Here is a 26,524-nt window from a genome sequence, read left to right as displayed (position 1 = left end):
ATAGTGTTAGTCACAGCCACAAAGTCTGGTCTCATCAGTCCGGCATTTAAAGATTCAAACTAGTGTTTTGTCATTTATGATGTAGTGGATGGTTAGTAAGGTGGTGTATTAAAACAGGAAAAGGTTTTAAAATCCAATGTTGTAAAGTACAGGCTACTGAGCAATGAATTATTAACTATCATAATAAAATATAAACTGACTAATACTACTTGCATATGTATTTAAATCTCTTTCAAAAATATTCCAAATACAGATAACAATTATTCATAAAGGATAGTGGTGCCACTAATCTCATACCTGATCATTATAGCTCATTATATCTTTGTCATTGGGTAATAAGCCAGATAGTTAAATAAATTAGAAGACTGTAGCGACAGTGTCAATTACAGTATTTCAAATGCCTAATTGAGAAAAATACTGAAATAAAATGTAGAATACATTGCATATTTCCTACTGAGCAGGACTGGATTGATAAAAAGAAAGTGAGAAATGCATTAGACACCTTCAACTCCATTTGCAAAGCCCTACAGATATGGTTGCTTCAAATAAATCTAATAGAAATTTCTTATAGTCATGTAGAACATCAAACTTTAAATGTGGTTTGGTCACACTTGTACAGTTTGTACCAAAGACAAGAAAACACAGATAAAATAGTTTTATTTTTTTTTTTTTTTCAAGTTTTACTAATGTATATGCATGCACTCATTAACTTATTAACACAAACAGGTCTTGTCTGAAGAATGGGCTGCAGAACCCAGGTGCATCAGTGTAGAACACCAAAAGTGGTACAAAACTCTTGGTATTCCACACTGTAGAGATTCCAATCACTACATCTGTACATTTCAAATTTGAGAAACTTTCATTAGAGTACAACTCTGTCTTGGTGTATTGAAATATCATAATACTACTTACACTTATTGTCAAGCCACTGAGATTGTACTCAGGCCTGGAATGATTGTTTTCCAACAATGTCCTAAGAGGCAACACACTAGTGTCAGCATTAAAATAGCTTGGCTGTCCACATTCAGGACTACATTTAATAGTAGACCCTCCAGGACAATAAAGGGCATCCCTGAAAAAAGACATCACAGAAACATTTAGATATGGTTTTACAATTTTAGTGAAACAAAATAGGTAGTTATAAAATATCCACCTTGCAGGTGATATTCTCTAAATGCAACTAGAATGCATTTCTAAGCCTTACTGATATAACCTTAACAAAGTCATAAACTGTGGTTTACTAGCATAGACCACACCCAGAGAAGCGTCAGAGAGGGGGGCAAACTCAGAAGGTTTGGGCTAGGTTTCGAGGTGGCTCGGAGGCGTGTGCGTAAAAGCCGTGCCCCCCCCCCCCCCTTTTTCATTCATGGTCAGAATGAAAAAGTGGGCAGATGGGTGGTGGTGGGTGCGATGTTGTTCGACGTGGGGATTGAGTGAGAGTGAAGGGGTATAAATAGAGCTATAAATAGAGAGTAAGTATGGTAAATGTGTTGGGAATGAGGCTGAGGAGGTTGTCTCCCAAGCCCCAACTGTGGTCGAATGTACAATATTTTTTTAGCGAAAAAAGTTGGTTGTTGCTGCAATGTTGCTCCATTTTTTTGGTTTGAGGTTCTTTTCCAAATAAAACAAAATTTTATGAATGGAAATTTAAAATGAAATTTCTTAAAACGTGTTACTGTGAAAATGATCTGAATTAATAAAAGGTGAAGAAAAGGTATGGGTATTTTTTTAATAAACCTTCTTCCTGAGTAAAGAGAGGGAGTAAAATAATTATATTTTTTTCATTAAAAAATTGATTAGAGAACAAGAAATAAGACTTTAAACAAAAAAAAAACAAACAAATAAAACACCCTCTCAAAATATATAGAGTGATTAAGTATATAAAATATACAAAGAGTGCAATAAATTCTTCTTTCCCAAATGGAGAGAGTTTTTAAAGAAAATTAAAATAATGCCGCTTCCCCAATAAGAAGAGTTCAAATCTGAAATGAATTTAAGTGTAAATAAAAATAAGAAAAATAAAGTTTAATGTCCATTTATAGAACATAATATTTACAAAATTGAGTTGAAAGATGTTTTGGAATATGTTACCACAGCTGAAATATTCATATTTTCATATCTCTATAGCTATTAACATAACACCTACAAAGAATGAAAAAAGAAAAAATTAACCCAACATAAAATCCCAAGTCTAGTGGCCATTTTACATTAAGAAATAATGTTAATCCCAAACATAACCCCAAAATACATTGACCTATAATGGCCATCTGCAGTTATAGCTCAAACGAGGTGAATTTCTGCTATAATGAATCACATATGATGAAATCAATAGAAAGAAATAATCCAATATATAATCCCAAGTCACTAAATTCAACATTATACATATAGCTCACACATGAGGTGAATTTCTATGGAGGTATATTTGGTGCAAAACCCCTGAGCACCTGTGACAGTGAGAGTTGTAATTGTAGAAGATAGTCTCACACGTGAATCAGTAAATTTGAAGTCACAGAGAACATCACTTCAGGAGTTGCAAACCTGTAGATTATTTTCCTCTCCCACAAGTACAGCTTAACACTTACACCTTCACAAACTCTTCACTGCAGCTGATCCAAATCCAGTTCTACAGACACAAGTACAAAATATCATACGCTCACAGTTTGCTCCAGTTGCAGTCGTATAAAACTTGCACATTCCCAAACCCACGTCTGAATCTGTGTAGTGCGAGGTACACACCTGTAGAGAGATTTTTTAGTTTTTTGGGGGCTGATGTTTCTCTTTCACAAACACAAGTCAGTGACTGCACCTGCTCCAATCTGCGGCTACGAGTCTCTAATGCTGTCTTCTTCACTCACACGCGACAACTTCCGTGCCCTCTCACATTTGCACCAAATATTTCAGATGGAGCGTGGTGCAGAACTAATCTGAGAATCTGTAGAACTGGGAGGCGGGCTCTGTTCTCAGATTAACATTTATGACCAATCAGAGGAGTTCGTTTGTGTGCATGTCCCTTGGTGCCAAATACAGAGGGGAACAATAATTCTGCATTGCTGTCGTTTAGGGCAAGGGCATCGACAAAAAAAACAAAAAACATAAAAAATAAGATTCCGAGAATAAAGTGAGAATTCTGAGAATATTCTCTGAATAATTCCGAGAAAACACTGTTTGGGTTGTTATTGATTATAAAATGTAGACAGACTCACAGTCTGTGCTCCATGAGTGAGTTGTGGAAGAAGCAGTCAGTGAAGTGAACAGAATTATTTATTAAAGGCATCCACACGACATGGCGACCCCGTCAGTGCAGCCCCTGACTGTGATGCATAAGGATTTGGTTTATTGTACGAGTCAGAGCCGTAAAGTGATGGAGCCTTGTTGGCGCTGGAGTTCCTCTCGCTCTGGCTCTAGCATTTTCGTGATCATTAATTGTATCCTGTGAAACTACATGCCGTCTTCTAAATAAATGGATTCGTGCACTGGGTTTAAATACTAATCAATGACTCAAATGACGTTTCTCAAATTGCACAGCTCAGATCTGACCTCAAAAATCGAACTGACACCAAGGCTCTTCAGAAGAAGCAAAATGAAGATACAAAATTGATCAGATCTCTGCAGACAAATCTGCGTACAGAGACAAGACTGAAGAGTGAACTACTCTCTCAAAATCGCAACTTACAAGAAGAGAAACAAAAATTAAAATCTTGGTGAGGTATCTTTTTAAATGGCGTAAATAAAAGCAATTCACAGTTGATTGTATTCGCCATGACTGTAATCATTACTGTAAACACATCTTTCAAAGATATGTTTGAGCATTAAAATAACAGGCATGATACGTCACAGAAATGAAGTATTTTTTTAACGGGAAATAGGCAAAATAAAATTCTGTTAGCCATTTGATTTTTTAAATCTATAAAACCCATTTGCTTTTCTTATGACGTCTTATTGTGGGTTTTTCCTCATTATTTTTTCTGTCTTACTGAAACAGAAGACAACTGTGGCCAATGTCCACCAAACTGGGTGCTGATGAACAAGACCTGTTATTTCTTTGCTGTGTCTGAGGCTAATCCACGCAAGAGCTGGGCTGCAGGAAGGCAAGAGTGCACAAAAAAGAAGCTGACCTGCTTGTCATAAACTCAAAAGAGGAAGAGGTGATATTACATTTTGTTTCCTGTGTTGCATTTTTTAAATTAGAAAGTGATTGTTTTTTCATTGGTCTTGATCCTAGTTTAGCACTAGAATTGAGATCATTTTGTAACAGCTGTTAAACACTTACAGTTGACTATTGTTTGCACAAATTTGTTTATAATCATATATTATAGCATCCATATATATATACATATATTTGTTGGTCATGTTCTTCTTCATTTGTGTATTTATTATACTGTGTCACACCCTTAAAGGATTATAAGATGTTACAGAAATTGCAAACTGAGAATAAAATAAACTTATAATAAAAGATTTCTTCATTTCCACCTATTAGGAGATCGGCTCTTCACAATTTAGGTATTAAATGATATTAAACAAATGCATTTTTATTCTGACCGTGACCCTGAAATGGAGAAGCAGAGAAGAAAATGATGATGATGATGATGATTTTCATTCTGAAATAATGTCATGTGAAAGCTCATGGGAAATGCAAGCCATGGGTCTTATGCAAATAAAAGCATGCGTCTAGAATGTTATATACTGTGATTCTGCAGTATATCTTGCATGTGCATAAAAGTGCAGAACAGATTTAAATCTGTACTTTTAGTAAAGCTGTTATTATTATTATTATTATTATTATTATTATTATTATTATTATCTTATGTTGTACTGGACTAAAAAAAACTAAAACTAAAATCTTAGTAATTCAAAATTTTATTTCTTTAAATATTACAGGTGGGTGGTACGGTGGTGCAGCAGGTAGTGTCGCAGTCACATAGCTCCAGGGACCTGGAGGTTGTGGGTTCCAGTTTCCTCCCACAGTCCAAAAACACACACTGGTAGGTGGATTGGTGACTCAAAAGTGTGTGTCTGATCCTGTGAAAGACTGGAGCCCCCTCCAGAGTGTTTTTCTCCAATCCACCAAATGATTCAGGGTAGGCTCTGGACCCACTGGATAAGAGTTACAGACAATGAATGAATGAGACAAAGAGTTATTCTGACAGCATTGCCTTATTTTTCCTTTATGGTCACTAGAGGGCAGTGCAGCATTGAATAATGCTTCTTGAATGCTAACAAACCTGGACATGCAACTCCTAAATGTAGCATTCACCGCAGTGCAGAAGAAATTAGTTTATTCCCTTGACCATTAAAAACTCCACTCCTATTCCCCTTCTATAATTAACACCAGGGTTTAAACAGTTTGTGTCACTTACCATTTGAATATTATTAAAAACAGCACTTGTTTTGAGTCTCACACTGAGTTAGACCAGCGCTCCTTTCAAGCTTCACACTGAGTAAATCCAATGCTCATGCTGACACCAGAGCTCACAGTTATTCAAGATTGAGACTAAGTGTATTATTGACCAGTGGGTTCAGAGGGGCATGCTGTAAAGCACATGCAAAGATTACCCCGTGAGGTTTGATTGACTGTCTGTCATCAGTGCTGGTTCAGAGCATGCTGGCATCCATCTGGTGACTGCCACTACTGCCCGTGTCTCACTCGTGTTTTGTTTGTTTGTTCACTTGTTTTGTTTAAGTTTTGGCTGTCTGTGAGGGTACCTACTTGTGGTGGGTTTTTCCTCCTCAACAGCTGTGTAACCCTGGGAGACCTTGTTTTTCCATCACTGCCCAGAGGTTAGCTGTTTGCTATCTCTAATGCTAACAGTGGTGCCTACTGACCGAGACATCACTAAAGTTCAGCAGTTGCTTGCCTGCCTTTGTTGTGCTTTCTCCTTGGACTGTAGATTGAGAATCCTGCTGTGGCTGCTGTTGGCTGTCCATGATGTTGACCAAGGGAGTGTTTGCTAACACCCACACTGGCTGCTGCTGCTCACCATCACCATGCAGGTGCACTGCAGTGGGATGGTTTTTCAGGTGTTAGACTCTGTTTGATGCCTCTGTGACCATACAATGCCTTCAAAACAGGGTAATAGTTACAGGTCAACATGTTGGATCATAACAACTTGAAATTGTCCGCACAAAGGAAACATCCCTGAATGATGTATATCTTCTAAAGCACTCAACTCAGTTGCATTGTGTTAAGTTTTTAGTGCAGATTGGGAGATAAGGATGTGACTTTCTGTAAACCAGTCTATTAACCCAGTACAGTCACCCAGTTTAATACACATGGCTTGAGTATAATATTTTGTGTGTGTGTGTGTGTGTGTGTGTGTGTGTGTGTGAGAGAGAGAGAGAGAGAGAGAGAGAGAGAGAGAGAGAGAGAGAGAGAGAGAGAGAGAGAGAGGTTATTCTGCAGGTTTCCTGTGCTGGGTGTGTTTTCCTCTGTGCTCAATAGTGCTATGTTAATTAACATGCTATAAAATAATCCATCAACTCAAACTCACACATAAGAAGAATGGAGCTTACAAGTTTATAATAATGTGGGTGTGTATGTGTGTGTTATACTACTGTTTTAATCTCCCTTACTGATGCGATATTTTGTTCACTTTATCCTATTTTCTGTCCAAGGCTGAGCTGGAAGCAGGATGGGTGGAGTATTGTTAAGATGAGTAGGTGTATTTGTCTGTTTCTGTGTGTGGTGTGAGGGGGTAAAATCTCCTGGCACAGGTTATAGTCAGCAGTCAGGCAACGATGAACAGGAACAGGGCGGAGAACTGAAAGCAGGCACATTGCTGAAAAGTCATACAGATCCAGAGGATCCTCTCACCACTCTCCGACTTCCCGCACTCATTCAAATCAGTTTTTAGTTCCCAAACATTCTTGAAAGAAACTGAAATAACATGAATATGTTGCTTATCGGGCAGAACTCAGTTACTGCTTTTTGTTTAATATTGGGTTTTGTGCTTCTAGAGCCTTCTGCGTTTTATTAAATTCAGGGAGATTTGTGAGAATTACATTCTGAGCTAATGAAGTGGTTGAGATGCCAGTGGTCTGCAAGGTACGACCCTCTTGAAACAGGTCTTTTCATTTGACTACTGATTTACCCCAGTAACAGTTGTATTAGAGGAGGGTGGATTTAGGGCTCTCTACACTCTGAGAATGGTGGACAGAGAATGGAAGGAAGCTCTGCTGTGTGGCTTTTTCCTGTCCAAAGTGGTTTCCTTCTGTCCTCTAAGCTCATTTCAGTGAGAGCCACACACCGCCAGCATGGACACACTGATTTATACACTGTTTGTACTGCTGCACTTCACTAACACCAGTGAGTAACAGCCATGCTTATTTTGCTGATAATTACGGTATTATTAATTATCTAAAATGATCATTTTACTGTAGTGTCTTGTAGTGCGTATAACAGTGCTAATTATAATGTTTATTTCTATGTTTACAGTAGTTTAATGCTTCCCATAAAATTTACTGTAAGGCTTACTAAAATGTTTACTGAAAAGTTTGCTGTATTATGTTTGATATTATCACAACTATTTAGTGTAATGTTTATGTAAGTGTCTGTTAATGTAATGAGAATTTTACAGTCAAATCATCAGTATGTATAGGACAACGTGTCTTATGCTCTCAAATTAAAGCTTTGAAAAATGGTCTTTCAAATCAACACAGCAGAAATTAATTTTATTACACTTAAGATTTTTATTATTTTCTTTTAGTTTATAAATTTACTACATTCTAAAATTCTTAAACATCATAACAATAAACAGCAGGAAATACTGTGACCATCATTGCTATCTCAAATTGTACAATTTTTAATTCAGATTGAATCCCCATTTATACCTATATTTATTCACGTATTAATATATTGTGACTCTTAACAATGTTTGTAAATTTTATGAGTTTTATATAAATCACTAACTTTCATAAGTTAGTGATTTTTTTTAATGTGAGCTAGGGTTAGCAGCATTTATTTTAGTTCATTTTATTGTTGTTCCTGTTGGTGATTCTATTTCAAATTATTTTTGTTATTTTAAGGAAATCTCCTTTAAAAACATTGCCAATATCTCTCAATGTAACCGATATTAATATTTTTTATTGTAAACAATACCAATAATTCCTATTATCATTTATATGAACTATAATGGGAGGTATTGTCACACGGGACCTAATAAGCTTCTGTGCTAGAGAAACATTTACCTGTTTATTGCTGTTATTTTATGTTCAGTTTTCCCGGTCTGTATATTACAGCGGAGTGATTTAGAAAAGCTGCTGAACGTTGTGCTCTGTGTAGATCATAGTGTGATGCTAATCCTCTGCTCTTAATCAGAGCCCTTTTTCTGCAGTAAACACTGATGTGTTTCTGATATTTTCACATGACAACTGTAGTTTACAGTGATGGTTGATTAAGGCTGTTGTTTTTGTTGTTCAGGGATCCATAGCTGCTTGCTAACCATGGCTCATGCTAAACAAAATATTTTTTCTGGAAATGTATTGCAATCTTTTTAAAATATCACCTAACTATATTTTAAAAATATGCAAATTATTTTAGGTTTTATCCTGAGGCTACACTACAATTCCCTAAGAACACTCCCCAAAGCCGTTAAACACTGGACACCACAGGAATCAACCATGGAACACCACCTTTTTGCATCAGAGCTGATCACACTGGACAATAGTTTAGAGCCATTTGTAAAGTAAAATAAATAAACTGGTGCAACATCAGTGAAATCTCATCCTTTATTTCTCAGATTAGACTAATGGTGAGACTGGACAAAATGAAAAGAAGCTGTAATTTTTTTGTCTGAAAATTCAGGGACAGGGCAGATCTGTATCAATATAGATCTACATGATTGATCAGTGATTAATCAGTGAGTTCATGCTGCCAGTGAATGTTCTCAGAATGTTTTTTTGTCCTAGATACAGTTTATTGTCAGTTATACAGGTGCTAAATTAATTTATTTTCATCAGAAAATGTATATTTACAAATATGTTTTGCTGAGTTTTCAAAAAGCCTGCGATCATTTTGCAACACACATTTCCTTGTGGTTTACTGCTGTAATAAAGAGGCTTAGAAACATTTAAGGAATGTTTTTTAAAAACTTTTCCCATTAGAAAATGGTGTAAAATCCTAATCCTAAACCTAAAACCCTAACAATAACCCATGTTTGTACCTGCAGGTGGCTTCCTGATTGTGCACTCTAATAAGGATGTTTGTCTGGTGGTGCAGGAGGGCATTGTGTTACTACATAAATGTGATTCTGAAAAAATGTCACAAAACTGGAGCTGGACACCTCAGATGAAGTTGTTTCACCCTCAGTCATCTCGCTGTCTTTGGGCTAACACCAGCAGCACCCTCCCCAGTCATGTACGCTTAGTGCAGCTGTCAGACTGCAGCAGAGCCCTTGTGTGGAAGTGTTATGACCAGCGTGGGACCTTTGGCCTGGCACATTTTCCCATGTTCCTCAAAAAACAGGGGGAACGAGCCTTGATCCGAACTCATCCTCGGTACTCTAACTGGACCACTTATAGTCAATCAGAGCAAGGAAAAGTGAAGACATCACTGTGTCAGCTGCAAGGTGAGAATGCATTAATTACTGCATTAATTATACATTTACTGGCCATGTTAAAGCCGGGTCCAGGGTGGGGTCCTACCTTGTGCCCAGTGAGTCCCAATAGAATCCAGACCCACCACAACCCTGAAGAAGCACTTACAGAAGATTGGTGAATGAATGAATGGATAAATGAAGGATTGAATGAATGAACATCTGAATTAACTAATGAACAAATGAACGAAAGAACAAATGAATGAATGCTGGTGAGAAGACCATAATACAGTAATTAGGCTAAATAAAGTACATTAAAATTTGTTATTAGTATCCTTGCACAAAAAAATGAATAAACAATTATTCACCTTTAACGGTGACATTTGGTCCAATGTACGAGGACCCCTCAATTTCTCTTTGCTCATGGCAGAGGCATCTGGAGTTTTTAAAATAATGGAGAGAACTCCAAACACTGAAAAGCACAAACTGAAATGAGAATATTGGATATTGCTCTATTTTTGCTAAACAGGTGGGTAATATTGACTTATTTTTGTGTTTTTGGAGTTTTAAGGTAGGAACGTCTCCAAATTTGGGACAGCTAACTACATTACCTAAAATGCTACATAACAAAACAGCTCGAGTTACAAATGAGTTTCGCGTGGTAATTCAAACAGTGAACAAAAACAAACAACAGTCATTTTTTTGCCTTCAAGCACACTTTAAAAGACACAAAGCTTCTGAATATAAATAACCAGAGAGAACCTCATTTCTCCACAAATGTAAACTTTCCCTTAAAAAATGTATATCAAAAGCACCTAGTTCTGAATATGAAACTTTTATAATTAATGTCTAACTTTTAGATTCAGATTAAACCTTTATTCTGTAAGCAGGTATATCTACAGCATCCACTGAAAAAACTGCTCTGACCACTACGGCAAGGATCCCTGTCACTACTGCACCAGGAACGGTGACCCATGTAGAACACAAAGTCAGACCAAGAACCAAACGGACTAGCACTACAGGCATTGTGGATACTGCTGGCACTACAGACTATCTGCAAACTGCAGACACCATAATGGGCAGCAAGGCCACTGTGGGCAGTACTGACACTACAGAAACTACAGGTTCTGTGCAAACTACAGGTACCACAGGGGGCACTGTGGGCAGCATTAGCAGCATTGAAACTACAGGTTCTGTGCAAACTACAGACATCACAAGAGGCACTGTGGGCAGTACTGGCACTACAAAAATTAAAGGATTTCTGCAAACCACAGGCACCACAAGCGGCATTGTGAGCAGTGCTGAAACTACAGAAACTAGAGATTCTGTGCAAACTATAGGCACCATGAGGGGCACTGTGGGCACTATTGGCACTACAGAAACTAGAGTTTCTTTGCAAACCACAGGCATCACAAGGGGCACTGTGAGCAGTACTGGAACTACAGAAACTAGAGGTTCTGTGCAACCTATAGGCACCATGAGGGACAGTGTGGGCACTATTGGCACTACAGAAACTAGAGGTTTTGTGCAAAGCACAGGCACCACAAGGAGCACGGTGGGTAGTACTGGCACTACAGAAATGACAATTGCTGTGCAAACCACAGGCACCACAAGGGGCACATTGAGCAGTACCAGCATTACAGGAACTATGAAAACTTTAGCCACCACAAAGGCCACTGTTGGCAGCATTAGAACTAGAGGCTATCTACAAACTACAAGCACCACAAGGAGCACATTGGGCAATACTGTGACTACACAAACAGCAGGAACTATGCAAACTCTAGGCACAACAAGGGGCATTGTGAGTAGTACTAGCACTACTTTCACCAATGGTACAATAAGCACAGCTGGCACAATGCAAACTAAGGGCACCAATGAAACCCCAGCAATTTCCAGCAAGTCAGATAAAGAACATGGTTCTGCTCACACAGTCCATTCTGTACCTCACATCACAGATCACATGATCATAACCAATCCGGTAATGGTTCTGGATAACAGTGAGGCAAAGCCCCCCTATGAGATGTGGAATAAGAAAATTAACATCACACATACACTCTCAACCAACACTGTCCAGATACACCACACCACCCCCAAGGAGAGCCACAGCACAGACACTGTGTCACTTCCTGTCACCAATGACCCTCAAACTAGTTTTTCAAACTCAAACCTCTCTGCTTCAGAAACACTCACCTCTTCTGCTACATTACTTCCATTTCCCTCAACACACACTGCATTAGACCACAGCTCCACCACAGAAACAGAAGCCAGGGCCACAGAGACTTCTCACACAGCTTCACATCATACAGCGACCAAAAGGTCTCTGAACACAAGTCATACAGATCACACAACAAATATGGCTACATCCACTCCCAAAATCTTCACAAGCCATGCTGAAATAACTGCTAACACACACCACGAACCTCCAGAAATGATCACTGCTGACCTTAACACAACTATATTCACTTCCACCATCACCTACACCACTGGAGCAAAAACTACAGCCACTAATTCAACAACTACAATAGCAACTAAAAGCACAGTTATCACTACATCTGCCCCTACTCCTATAACTGCCCTTACAACTAAATCTGCTCCTGCTCCTACAGCTGCCCCTACACCTACTCTTACAACTGCCCCTAAATCTACATCAGCTCCTAAAACTACAACTGCCCCTACATCTACTCCTACAACTGCCCCTAAATCTACATCAGCTCCAAAAACTACAACTGCCCCTATATCTACTCCTACAACTGCCCCTAAATCTACATCAGCTCCTAAAACTACAACTGCCCCAACATCTACTTCTACAACTGCCCCTACATCTACATCAGCTCCAAAAACTACAACTGCCCATACATCTACTCCTACAACTGCCCCTAAATCTACATCAGCTCCTAAAACTACAACTGCCCCAACATCTACTTCTACAACTGCCCCTACTTCTACATCAGCTCCAAAAACTACAACTGCCCCTACATCTACTCCTACAACTGCCCCTAAAACTACATCAGCTCCTAAAAGTACAACTGCCCCAACATCTACTTCTACAACTGCCCCTACATCTACATCAGCTCCAAAAACTACAACTGCCCCTGTATCTATTCCTACAACTGCCCCTAAATCTACAGCTACCTCTATAACTAAAACTGCCCCTAAAACTTCATCAGCCCCTACAACTACAACTGCCCCTAAAACTACATCAGCCCCTACAACTACAACTGCCCCTAAATCTACATCAGCCCCTACAGCTACAACTGCCCCTAAATCTACATCAGCCCCTACAGCTACAACTGCCCCTAAATCTACAGCAGCCCCTACAACTACACCTAAAACTACAATTGCCCCTACAACAACAACTTCTCCAACAACTACTCTTAAAACTACAACTGCATCTACTGCTCACCCAACGACAACACCTCAGGTGAGTACCAATCACACACACACACACACACATCATTTCAAGGCATCACGCACCTTGAATGGTCACCAAGAGCTACGTTTCAATACCACATTCCTAACCCTTTAATTCCACAGCCCCCAGCTCTCTCAATGGTGGGGGAACTGTGGAACAGTTATTGCAGCTGTATAGCATCAGTGAAGTTTATCTATAAATCATTGAATTTGTCAGTAACTGACCACATCACATTGGGGTTTCTTTGGAGCTGTCAGACAGATGGAAGACTGGAAGGAAGACCTAAATACCCCAGCAGTGGTCAGCCAGAGTGATTCTGACGACAGAAACAACTCAGCAGTATCAGTCAACAATAAATCAGTCCATACTCCATGGTCAGTAGAAAATCTACAGAAGACAATCATCTATAGCCAATCAGATACAGCCTCCCAATTTAGGATCCACCCAAAAAACCCTCTTATAACCTCCAGCAGTTTCTAAAATGTGATCTACACAAACCCTTCTGTGTTAATGGAGTACACAGTGTGTTCAGCAGTGGGACCCAGCAGTGCCCCCTACAGTTTAGTTCCAATGTTTGTTCTCCATGAGTAAAGACAATGATTTTTGTAAAGAATGATGATTGTTAAGTTAGTCTGCGCTAATTGTGTGTCATAGCAGTAATCAACTAAAAACCTCTGCATGACATCGGTTAATTTACTTTTTTATATTCTTTGTATAACCACACTCAGGACAAATTCCCTCCCAGAAACATAAAGACCACCCAGTGGGTCACAATCCCCAGGTTAAGGACCATAGCTAGTAATAGTGGGAAATTGCAATTTGTAGTCTTGGACTGAACTGAATATGTGATCAATCAATAAGGAACTGAACAGGGGACGAAGTGAAAAGGTGACCCTAAACCTAGACCACCATATGTTCTATGATTAAACGCTGTAATCTCTTCCCCACCACTCTTTCTCTTGATTATTCCCTAAGCCTGACACTAGAGCAGCAGCGAGGTGCAGAGTGAATGGGACTGAAGTGGTAGTCGGGACGGATTGGGCCATATTGACTTTATCTGCAGCTGCGGAGGTCTGTGTGTTCAAGGTCCTGGAGCAGAGTGGCCAAACAACAAACTGTACCAACTCCAACATCAGCAGCAATGCCTGGACAAAAACCTTCACTTGTACAGTGAAGAATTTAACACCAGGAACTCTCTACAGTCTTCAGATAACATCTGGGATAACATCTGGACAGCTCCCCAGCATCTCCTTCGTGACCGGTAAGAGCTTAACACAGTTCCATTCATATCACCTCATCAACAAGGATGCTTTACAGAGCAGGAGGATGGTGTACTGTGGACGGCTTATTCTAAATGTACACTGTCCACACACAATTCACACTGTCCACACAGGTCATACTGTCCACACCATCTTCACACTGTCCACACACAGTTAACACTGTCCACACCCTCTTCACACTGTCCACACACAGTTAACACTGTCCACACCCTCTTCATACTGTCCACACCCTCTTCACACTGTCCACACAGGTCATACTGTCCACACCATCTTCACACTGTCTGCACAGTTAACACTGTCCACACACAGTCCACACTGTCCACACAGGTCATACTGTCCACACCCTCTTCACACTGTCTGCACACAGTTAACACTGTCCACACACAGTTCACACTGTCCACACAGGTCATACTGTCCACACCATCTTCACACTGTCCACACACAGTTAACACTGTCCACACCCTCTTCACACCATCCACACAGGTCATACTGTCCACACCCTCTTCACACTGTCTGCACAGTTAACACTGTCCACACAAAGTCCACACTGTCCACACTGGTCATACTGTCCACACCCTCTTTACACTGTCTACACACAGTTAACACTGTCCACACAGGTCACACTGTCCACACTCTCTTCACACTGTCCAAACAAAGTTAACACTGTCCACACCGTCTTCCCACTGTCCACAGAGTTAACACTGTCCACACTCTCTTCACACTGTCCAAACAAAGTTAACACTGTCCACACCGTCTTCCCACTGTCCACAGAGTTAACACTGTCAACACCTTCTTCACACTGTCCACACACAGTTAATACTGTCCACACCGGTCATACTGTCCACACCCTCTTCACACTGTCCACACAAAGTTAACACTGTCCACACTCTCTTCACACTGCCCACACACAGTTAATACTGTCCACACCGGTCATACTGTCCACACCCTCTTCACACTGTACACACAAAGTTAACACTGTCCACATAAAGTTAACACTGTCCACACCCTCTTCACACTGTCCACACACAGTTAATACTGTCCACACCGTTCATACTGTCCACACACTCTTCACACAATGTTAACCCTGTCCACACAAAGTTAACACTGTCCACACCCTCTTCACACTGTCCACACAAAGTTAACACTGTCCACACCCTCTTCACACTGTCCACACAAAGTTAACACTGTTCACAACCTCTTCACACTGTCCAGACCCTCTTCACACTGTCCACACACAGTTACCACTGTCCACACCCTCTTCACACTGTCCACATACAGTTAACACTGTCCACTCACTCTTCACACTGTCCACATACAGTTAACACTGTCCACACCCTCTTCACACTGTCCAAATAACGTCATACTGTCCACTCCCTCTTCACACTGTCCACACCCTCTTCACACTGTCCACACACAGTTCACACTGTCCACACCCTCTTCACACTGTCCACACAGGTCATACTGTCCACACCCTCTTCACACTGTCCACCTACCTTTCACACTGTCCACACACAGTTAACACTGTCCAAACCCTCTTCACACTGTCTACACACAGTTAACACTGTCCACACCCTCTTCACACTGTCCACACAGGTCATACTGTCCACACCCTCTTCACACTGTCCACTCACTCTTCACACTGTCCACACACAGTTCACACTGTCCACACACAGTTCACACTGTCCACACAGGTCACACTGTCCACACTCTCTTCACACTGTCCACACCCTCTTCACACTGTCCACACAAAGTTAACACTGTCCACACTCTCTTCACACTGTCCACACCCTCTTCACACTGTCCACACAAAGTTAACACTGTCCACTCCCTCTTCACACTGTCCACACAGGTCATACTGTCCACACCCTCTTCACACTGTCCACACACAGTTACCACTGTCCACACCCTCTTCACACTGTCCACATACAGTTAACACTGTCCACTCACTCTTCACACTGTCCACATACAGTTAACACTGTCCACACCCTCTTCACACTGTCCAAATAACGTCATACTGTCCACTCCCTCTTCACACTGTCCACACCCTCTTCACACTGTCCACACACAGTTCACACTGTCCACACCCTCTTCACACTGTCCACACAGGTCATACTGTCCACACCCTCTTCACACTGTCCACCTACCTTTCACACTGTCCACACACAGTTAACACTGCCCAAACCCTCTTCACACTGTCTACACACAGTTAACACTGTCCACACCCTCTTCACACTGTCCACACAGGTCATACTGTCCACACCCTCTTCACACTGTCCACTCACTCTTCACACTGTCCACTCACTCTTCACACTGTCCACACAGGTCACACTGTCCACACTCTCTTCACACTGTCCACACCCTCTTCACACTGTCCACACAAAGTTAACACTGTCCACACTCTCTTCACACTGTCCACACCCTCTTCACACTGTCCACACAAAGTTAACACTGTCCACTCCCTCTTCACACTGTCCACACAGGTCATACTGTCCACACCCTCTTCACACTGTCCACACCCTCTTCACACTGTCCACACAGGTCATACTGTCCACACCATCTTTACACTGTCCACACACAGTTAACACTGTCCACACCCTCTTCACACTCTCCACACAGGTCATACTGTCCACACCCTCTTCACACTGTCCCCACACAGTTAACATTGTCCACTCACTCTTCACATTGTCCAGACAGGTCATACTGTCCACACCCACTTCACACTGTCCACACACAGTTAACACTGTCCACACCCTCTTCACACTGACCACACAGGTCATACTGTCCACACCCTCTTCACACTGTCCACACACAGTTAACATTGTCCACTCACTCTTCACACTGTCCAGACAGGTCATACTGTCCACACCCTCTTCACACTGTCCACACAGGTCATACTGTCCACACCCTCTTCACACTGTCCACACAGGTCATACTGTCCACACCCTCTTCACACTGTCCACACACAGTTAACATTGTCCACTCACTCTTCACACTGTCCACACAGGTCATACTGTCCACACCCTCTTCACACTGTCCACACCCTCTTCACACTGTCCACACAGGTCATACTGTCCACACCCTCTTCACACTGTCCACACACAGTTAACATTGTCCACTCACTCTTCACACTGTCCAGACAGGTCATACTGTCCACACCCTCTTCACACTGTCCACACAGGTCATACTGTCCACACCCTCTTCACACTGTCCACACAGGTCATACTGTCCACACCCTCTTCACACTGTCCACACACAGTTAACATTGTCCACTCACTCTTCACACTGTCCAGACAGGTCATACTGTCCACACCCTCTTCACACTGTCCACACAGGTCATACTGTCCACACCCTCTTCACACTGTCCACACCCTCTTCACACTGTCCACACAGGTCATACTGTCCACACCCTCTTCACACTGTCCACACACAGTTAACATTGTCCACTCACTCTTCACACTGTCCAGACAGGTCATACTGTCCACACCCTCTTCACACTGTCCACACAGGTCATACTGTCCACACCCTCTTCACACTGTCCACACAGGTCATACTGTCCACACCCTCTTCACACTGTCCACACACAGTTAACATTGTCCACTCACTCTTCACACTGTCCAGACAGGTCATACTGTCCACACCCTCTTCACACTGTCCAGACAGGTCATACTGTCCACACCCTCTTCACACTGTCCACACAGGTCATACTGTCCACACCCTCTTCACACTGTCCACACAGGTCATACTGTCCACACCCTCTTCACACTGTCCACACACAGTTAACATTGTCCACTCACTCTTCACACTGTCCAGACAGGTCATACTGTCCACACCCTCTTCACACTGTCCACACAGGTCATACTGTCCACACCCTCTTCACACTGTCCACACAGGTCATACTGTCCACACCCTCTTCACACTGTCCACACCCTCTTCACATTGTCCACACAGGTCATACTGTCCACACCATCTTAAACTGTCCACACACAGTTAACACTGTCCACACCCTCTTCACACTGTCCACACACAGTTAACATTGTCCACTCACTCTTCACACTGTCCAGACAGGTCATACTGTCCACACCCTCTTCACACTGTCCACACAGGTCATACTGTCCACACCCTCTTCACACTGTCCACACAGGTCATACTGTCCACACCCTCTTCACACTGTCCACACACAGTTAACATTGTCCACTCACTCTTCACACTGTCCAGACAGGTCATACTGTCCACACCCTCTTCACACTGTCCACACAGGTCATACTGTCCACACCCTCTTCACACTGTCCACACAGGTCATACTGTCCACACCCTCTTCACACTGTCCACACCCTCTTCACATTGTCCACACAGGTCATACTGTCCACACCATCTTAAACTGTCCACACACAGTTAACACTGTCCACACCCTCTTCACACTGTCCACACACAGTTAACATTGTCCACTCACTCTTCACACTGTCCAGACAGGTCATACTGTCCACACCCTCTTCACACTGTCCACCTACCTTTCACACTGTCCACACACAGTTAACACTGTCCAAACCCTCTTCACACTGTCCACACACAGTTAACACTGTCCACACCCTCTTCACACTGTCCACACAGGTCATACTGTCCACACTCTCTTCACACTGTCCACATACAGTTAACACTGTCCACTCACTCTTCACACTGTCCACATACAGTTAACACTGTCCACTCACTCTTCACACTGTCCACACAGGTCATACTGTCCACACCCTTTTCACACTGTCCACACACAGTTCACACTGTCCACACCCTCTTCACACTGTCCACACACAGTTCACACTGTCCACACGATCTTCACACTGTCCACATACAGTTAACACTGTACTCTTCCTCTTCACACTGTCCACACCCTCTTCACACTGCCCACACAAAGTTAAAACTGTTCACACCCTCTTCACACTGTCCACACAGGTAATACTGTCCACACCCTCTTCACACTGTCCACACAGGTCATACTGTCCACACCCTCTTCACACTGTCCACACACTCTCCATACTGTCCACTCACTCTTCACACTGTCCAGACACAGTTAACACTGTCCACACCCTTTTCACACTGTCCACACACAGTTCACACTGTCCACACCCTCTTCACACTGTCCACACACAGTTCACACTGTCCACACCCTCTTCACACTGTCCACACACAGTTCACACTATCCAAACCCTCTTCACACTGTCCACACACAGTTAACACTGTCCACTCACTCTTCACACTGTCCACACAGGTCATACTGTCCACACCCTCTTCACACTGTCCACCTACCTTTCACACTGTCCACACACAGTTAACACCGTCCAAACCCTCTTCACACTGTCCACACACAGTTAACACTGTCCACACCCTCTTCATACTGTCCACACAGGTCATACTGTCCACACCCTCTTCACACTGTCCACTCACTCTTCACACTGTCCACACACAGTTCACACTGTCCACACAGGTCACACTGTCCACACTCTCCTCACACTGTCCACACCCTCTTCACACTGTCCACACAGGTCATACTGTCCACACCCTCTTCACACTGTCCACACCCTCTTCACACTGTCCACACAGGTCATACTGTCCACACCATCTTTACACTGTCCACACACAGTTAACACTGTCCACACCCTCTTCACACTCTCCACACAGGTCATACTGTCCACACCCTCTTCACACTGTCCACACACAGTTAACATTGTCCACTCACTCTTCACACTGTCCAGACAGGTCATACTGTCCACACCCTCTTCACACTGTCCACACACAGTTAACACTGTCCACACCCTCTTCACACTGTCCACACAGGTCATACTGTCCACACCCTCTTCACACTGTCCACAAAGGTCATACTGTCCACACCCTCTTCACACTGTCCACACAGGTCATACTGTCCACACCCTCTTCACACTGTCCAGACAGGTCATACTGTCCACACCATCTACACACTGTCCACACCCTCTTCACACTGTCCACACAGGTCATACTGTCCACACTCTCTTCACACTGTCCACATACAGTTAACACTGTCCACTCACTCTTCACACTGTCCACATAAAGTTAACACTGTCCACTCACTCTTCAGACTGTCCACACAGGTCATACTGTCCACACCCTTTTCACATTGTCCACACACAGTTCACACTGTCCACACCCTCTTCACACTGTCCACACACAGTTCACACTGTCCACACACTCTTCACACTGTCCACACACAGTTCACACTGTCCACACGATCTTCACACTGTCCACATACAGTTAACACTGTGAACTTCCTCTTCACACTGTCCACACCCTCTTCACACTGCCCACACAAAGTTAAAACTGTTCACACCCTCTTCACACTGTCCACACAGGTCATACTGTCCACACCCTCTTCACACTGTCCACACAGGTCATACTGTCCACACCCTCTTCACACTGTCCACACACTCTCCATACTGTCCACTCCCTCTTCACACTGTCCAGACACAGTTAACACTGTCCACACCCTTTTCACACTGTCCACACACAGTTCACACTGTCCACACCCTCTTCACACTGTCCACACACAGTTCACACTGTCCAAACCCTCTTCACACTGTCCACACACAGTTAACACTGTCCACTCACTCTTCACACTGTCCAAACAGGTCATACTGTCCACACCCTCTTCACACTGTCCACCTACCTTTCACACTGTCCACACACAGTTCACACTGTCCATACTCTCTTCACACTGTCCACACCCTCTTCACACTGTCCACACAAAGTTAACACTGTCCACACCCTCTTCACACTGTCCACACAAAGTTAACACTGTCCACTCCCTCTTCACACTGTCCACACAGGTCATACTGTCCACACCCTCTTCACACTGTCCACACACAGTTAACATTGTCCACTCACTCTTCACACTGTCCAGACAGGTCATACTGTCCACACCCTCTTCACACTGTCCACACACAGTTAACACTGTCCACACCCTCTTCACACTGTCCACACAAAGTTAACACTGTCCACACCCTCTTCACACTGTCCACACAAAGTTAACACTGTCCACTCCCTCTTCACACTGTCCACACAGGTCATACTGTCCACACCCTCTTCACACTGTCCACACACAGTTAACATTGTCCACTCACTCTTCACACTGTCCAGACAGGTCATACTGTCCACACCCTCTTCACACTGTCCACACTCTCTTCACGCTGTCCACACCCTCTTCACACTGTCCACACCAAGTTAACACTGTCCACACCCTCTTCACACTGTCCACACAAAGTTAACACTGTCCACTCCCTCTTCACACTGTCCACACAGGTCATACTGTCCACACCCTCTTCACACTGTCCACACACAGTTAACATTGTCCACTCACTCTTCACACTGTCCAGACAGGTCATACTGTCCACACCCTCTTCACACTGTCCACACACAGTTAACACTGTCCACACCCTCTTCACACTGTCCACACAGGTCATACTGTCCACACCCTCTTCACACTGTCCACACAGGTCATACTGTCCACACCCTCTTCACACTGTCCAGACAGGTCATACTGTCCACACCATCTTCACACTGTCCACACCCTCTTCACACTGTCCACACAGGTCATACTGTCCACACCATCTTAAACTGTCCACATACAGTTAACACTGTCCACACCCTCTTCACACTGTCCACACACAGTTAACACTGTCCACACCCTCTTCACACTGTCCACACCCTCTTCACACTGTCCACACAGGTCATACTGTCCACACCATCTTCACACTGTCTGCACAGTTAACACTGTCCACACACAGTCCACACTGTCCACACAGGTCATACTGTCCACACCCACTTCACACTGTCTGCACACAGTTAACACTGTCCACACACAGTCCACACTGTCCACACAGGTCATACTGTCCACACCCTCTTCACACTGTCTGCACACAGTTAACACTGTCCACACCCTCTTCACACTGTCCACACAGGTCATACTGTCCACACCCTCTTCACACTGTCCACACACAGTTAACATTGTCCACACACTCTTCACACTGTCCAGACAGGTCATACTGTCCACACCCTCTTCACACTGTCCACACACAGTTAACACTGTCCACACCCTCTTCACACTGTCCACACAGGTCATACTGTCCACACTCTCTTCACACTGTCCACATACAGTTAACACTGTCCACTCACTCTTCACACTGTCCACATGCAGTTAACACTGTCCACTCACTCTTCACACTGTCCACACAGGTCATACTGTCCACACCCTTTTCACACTGTCCACACACAGTTCACACTGTCCACACCTTCTTCACACTGTCCACACACAGTTCACACTGTCCACACCCTCTTCAGACTGTCCACACACAGTTCACACTGTCCACACGATCTTCACACTGTCCACATACAGTTAACACTGTGAACTTCCTCTTCACACTGTCCACACCCTCTTCACACTGCCCACACAAAGTTAACACTGTTCACACCCTCTTCACACTGTCCACACAGGTCATACTGTCCACACCCTCTTCACACTGTCCACACAGGTCATACTGTCCACACCCTCTTCACACTGTGCACACACTCTCCATACTGTCCACTCCCTCTTCACACTGTCCAGACACATTTAACACTGTCCACACCCTTTTCACACTGTCCACACACAGTTCACACTGTCAACACCCTCTTCACACTGTCCACACACAGTTCACACTGTCCAAACCCTCTTCACACTGTCCACACACAGTTAACACTGTCCACTCACTCTTCACACTGTCCACACAGGTCATACTGTCCACACCCTCTTCACACTGTCCACTCAATCTTCACACTGTCCACACCCTCTTCACACTGTCCACACAATGTCATACTGTCCACTCCCTCTTCCCACTGTTGATTTGTAAACAGCAATCTGCAAAACCCTGTTGTACATGTTCTTAATAATATTTATAATAATACCCTAACCCAAAAGGTTTGCATATTTATATATATCAGGGTGTTCCGCACACTGTAGTGCAGCACTGCACTCACACAAAAGTTATAGAGATGTCACTGGAATATATGAACTCTATAAGATAAAGCTATTTAGAAGGAAGGATGAGTCCACACATATATATCGATACGTCAATACGGAAACCTGTGCAGATGTGTAGGTGTGTGTGTGTTGTACTCTGTCATGAATGATGGATGAATATGATGTTAGGCTGTTTCTGAAAGAGTTTTACTGAAATGAGTTTTGTTCCTATGGTAAATGAGAAGCTGATAAAAAAGACTCTAAATTGTATCATAATATCTAAAGTCTGGAGTCTTTAGATGCAGGTGATTTGGGAGCACTCTTTGTCAGGCATCAAGTAATGGCCAGGATGTTTGTTAAAATGAGTTTACATCTTTTTTTTTTTTTTTTTTTTTTTTGTGGAAAAATGTTAACCTGTAAAGGAAATTTGACTGACTGAAACTTAGCTCTGTGTCAGTGTTGTACTGTGATTACCCAACCCACAAAACCCAGCCGAGAAGGAGCTGATTATTCAGTTGAAGCATTCGTAATTAGTTAGAATTCTTATTTGGTTAAACACACAATTATTTAAAGCATTCTTAATCTGTAAATTAATCAACAAATTATTTTATTCTCAGTTCAGGTGCATGATGTAGATGTTGCTTGGTCTGAAGTTCTAAGGTTTGTTTGTTTTTTTTCCTTTTTTTTTTTTGAAGATGAAGAGGATGTGAACCTAAAACAAGCGAAGGGTCGCTGAATCCTTAAGTGTTTACTTCCTGAGCTCTCTCTCTCTCTCTCTCTCTTTCTCTCTCTCTCTCTCTCTCTCTCTCTCTCTCTCTCTCCCCTTTTGCTCTCTCACTCCCTGCCCATTTCCTTTTGTTCATTGTTAGAGTGTGAGGGCGGATGCAGGACCCTGCTATGTGTTCTTTTGGACAGGGGACAATGTGGAGAGGGCACACATGAACATTTCCTTCGAAGCAGAGAACTGATTTAGCTCCTCAGTGGCCCTGAAATGTCCCTGTGTTGAGTTTGTTGGGAATTCAGCATTTCCTGATGTTTCTGAGCCAAATTACTGCAGAATCATTATCAAAGGAAGGAGTTTATCCTGATCTCTTTTCTGCTTCCTGAAAAAAAAGAAAGTCTATTACAGTTTTTTACAAATGCTAACAAGCATTTACCCCTACATTTGGGATATGTACCATTGAGGGAACCACCACAGAGAGTACCAAAGGTACCAAAAGGTACCAACGAGGTGACAGTTTTTTTCACATTATGAATTTCTACCAGTGATCAACAAAAAATACAACATACATGGTCCCAACAGTGTGAAAATGAACTATAGGAAAAAATGCACAGAACATGTGAAAAAAAACTATAAAAATGCACAGTCCTTTTTCAAGCTCTCCCATTATATCCTTTTCTCTCTCATTCTCTGATGTTGTAGACACATACTGACCACTCAATCCACAAAACCCCTTTAGATATGTCCATGTCATTGACAGCACTTCAACACCAGTGTATATCTCAGAGTGAGTTTAGAATCAGGTGTGATTCATCTACATCAGATATTCCTCAATGTGTCACTGACCTGTTTATTCAGATATGGTTATGAGCTGTTTTAAAATAGCTTTTCACCTGATCTACCATCCAGAAGTAGATGTTTTATATCGTATTTAAGGTTTTGGACATTAGGTTTTCATTTTTCACATGCTGGGTGCAAGCATTTGTAAATGAGTCAAGTTTTTGGTTTTGGGAGAGCTTGAATGTGCAGAAAATGTCATTTTAGAAACATATTCATTTACTGCATATTTTGTGAAAACATCATAAATTGTTTTAATTGTATAGTCTACAAATTGCAGATGTTGTTCTAATTGTGTTTAGAGTTTTGAAAATGTGACTACAGACTGGAGAAGGTGATGTTAGGGATTGCAAAAACCTGTAATCAAAATCAGAGCTTGTAGAATTTGAGCATTCATTTCAGAGCAGGGAGAAATGCAGAAGTGGTTGGTGTGGCACAGTGGTATAAAAGTCACTCCCCCCCCACACACACACCCTGACACAGACACACACCTACACATACATACACTCTCACACACACAGGGAGAGGTTGAAAAACATGTCTTTTTTGTGGTTGTGACTGTATTTTTCTCTGTGGTTATACATTTTGTAAATTTTTGTCATCTGCGTGGATGACATTTTTCTAATTCAGCTGAATTCTCTTCTGGATTAATAATCTTTTCTTCCTGCTCAGCCTCAAATGGTGCTGGGTTTCACTGCAGCACAAAGACAGGAAGCAGCTCCAGGACTCTGATGTCCTCAGTTTGTGTAACAGCTCATTGGAGTCACTGCCGCTTTTTCCTGTTTTCTCATTGAATTCTCAGGGTTGTCTTCTCTCAGCTGAAGACCAGTCAGTGATTTACACCACTACATCCCAAACAGTCAAAATACAGATCAGTTTCATTTAATTTTCACTCGAGATGATTGGTGGAATAGTCTGAGTGTTTGCCGTGTGGTTGGGACTTAGTCGGGCACAGGGACTTGTCCAATTACAAACTCTATTAATTTCTTCATGGTATCTTTATTTCTACTCTATTATCCCTTATCCCTAATACTTGATTTGCAGTTCATTTTTGACACACTGCCCTTTTAATGTGTCCCAACAATAATCTGTTCACTAACCATCTGATCTGGACTGGACTAAAACTTGGTTCCTCTCTCTAGGAGAGTTTATTTTCTCTCTCTCACTTTCTCAACAACAACAGCAACAAAACAACATTTGACTGCTGTAGTTTACAGTGTTTTCTCTGTCTGTACCTCTCTGTCTCACACTCTGTCTCACTCTCTGTCTCTTTGTGTAGACCCAGAGTGTCCGACAGGTTTGGAGATTGTGCCAGAAGAGTCCTCAAATTCAATGATGGTAAACTGGCAGCACTCCAGAGGCAGGGTGGACTGCTATGAGTTGGTGTTAACAGAAACTGGCACTGGCATCATCAAGAAAGCCAAAATAGTTGACAGTGACAAACCACAGTCAAACTTTACCAACCTCACCCTTGGAGCTCTCTATACACTCAGCATAATTTCCAGAATTGGAAACAGGACTTCAGCAGCACGTACAGGGATTGCAGCTATGGGTATGTATCTCTGTTTTCATTTGAGCCATATTTTAAAATTCCAGCTGTTTATAAAGAACCTGGACAGGAACACCCCTCACAGTCACATCCACTGGGTTAGATTAAAGTGTGTGGTGCTACACATATGGTAAATGTAAAACAGAAGCAGAGTGTTAAGGTCAGGAATGTGTCATTAG

General features: G+C 42.5%; 2 protein-coding genes across 2 annotated transcripts in view; both read left to right on the top strand.

Annotated features, from left to right (window-relative positions):
• The first annotated feature begins 7,244 nt into the window (after positions 1–7,244).
• Positions 7,245–11,494, top strand: LOC136673345 (uncharacterized). The gene is made up of 4 exons (XM_066648742.1): positions 7,245–7,303; positions 9,165–9,563; positions 10,421–10,953; positions 11,486–11,494. The coding sequence occupies exons 1-4, from the start codon at positions 7,252–7,254 to the stop codon at positions 11,492–11,494; spliced, it is 993 nt and encodes a 330-aa protein (XP_066504839.1). The 5' UTR covers positions 7,245–7,251.
• A 389-nt stretch (positions 11,495–11,883) lies between these two features.
• Positions 11,884–26,524, top strand: part of LOC136673344 (receptor-type tyrosine-protein phosphatase beta-like) — a 58,030-nt gene continuing 43,389 nt past the window's right edge. The window contains exons 1-3 of the mRNA XM_066648741.1: positions 11,884–12,951; positions 13,918–14,203; positions 26,076–26,348. Coding sequence (XP_066504838.1) covers positions 11,884–12,951; positions 13,918–14,203; positions 26,076–26,348 — 1,627 coding nt within the window. The remainder of the gene's footprint in view (positions 12,952–13,917; positions 14,204–26,075; positions 26,349–26,524) is intronic.

This window comes from Hoplias malabaricus, chromosome 17 (genome assembly GCF_029633855.1).
Source record: "Hoplias malabaricus isolate fHopMal1 chromosome 17, fHopMal1.hap1, whole genome shotgun sequence".
Classification (NCBI taxonomy): domain Eukaryota; kingdom Metazoa; phylum Chordata; class Actinopteri; order Characiformes; family Erythrinidae; genus Hoplias; species Hoplias malabaricus.
The sequence above is the reverse complement of the archived record's forward strand: the minus strand, read 5'-3'. Positions and strand labels throughout refer to the sequence as shown.

Excerpts from the sequence above, each read along its gene's own strand:
- LOC136673345 (XM_066648742.1), top strand. The coding sequence starts at position 7,252 with ATGGACACACTGATTTATACACTGTTTGTACTGCTGCACTTCACTAAC. Across the intron at positions 7,304-9,164 it reads GCTGCACTTCACTAACACCA|GTGGCTTCCTGATTGTGCAC; the intron begins GTGAGTAACAGC and ends TTGTACCTGCAG. Across the intron at positions 9,564-10,420 it reads ATCACTGTGTCAGCTGCAAG|GTATATCTACAGCATCCACT; the intron begins GTGAGAATGCAT and ends TTCTGTAAGCAG.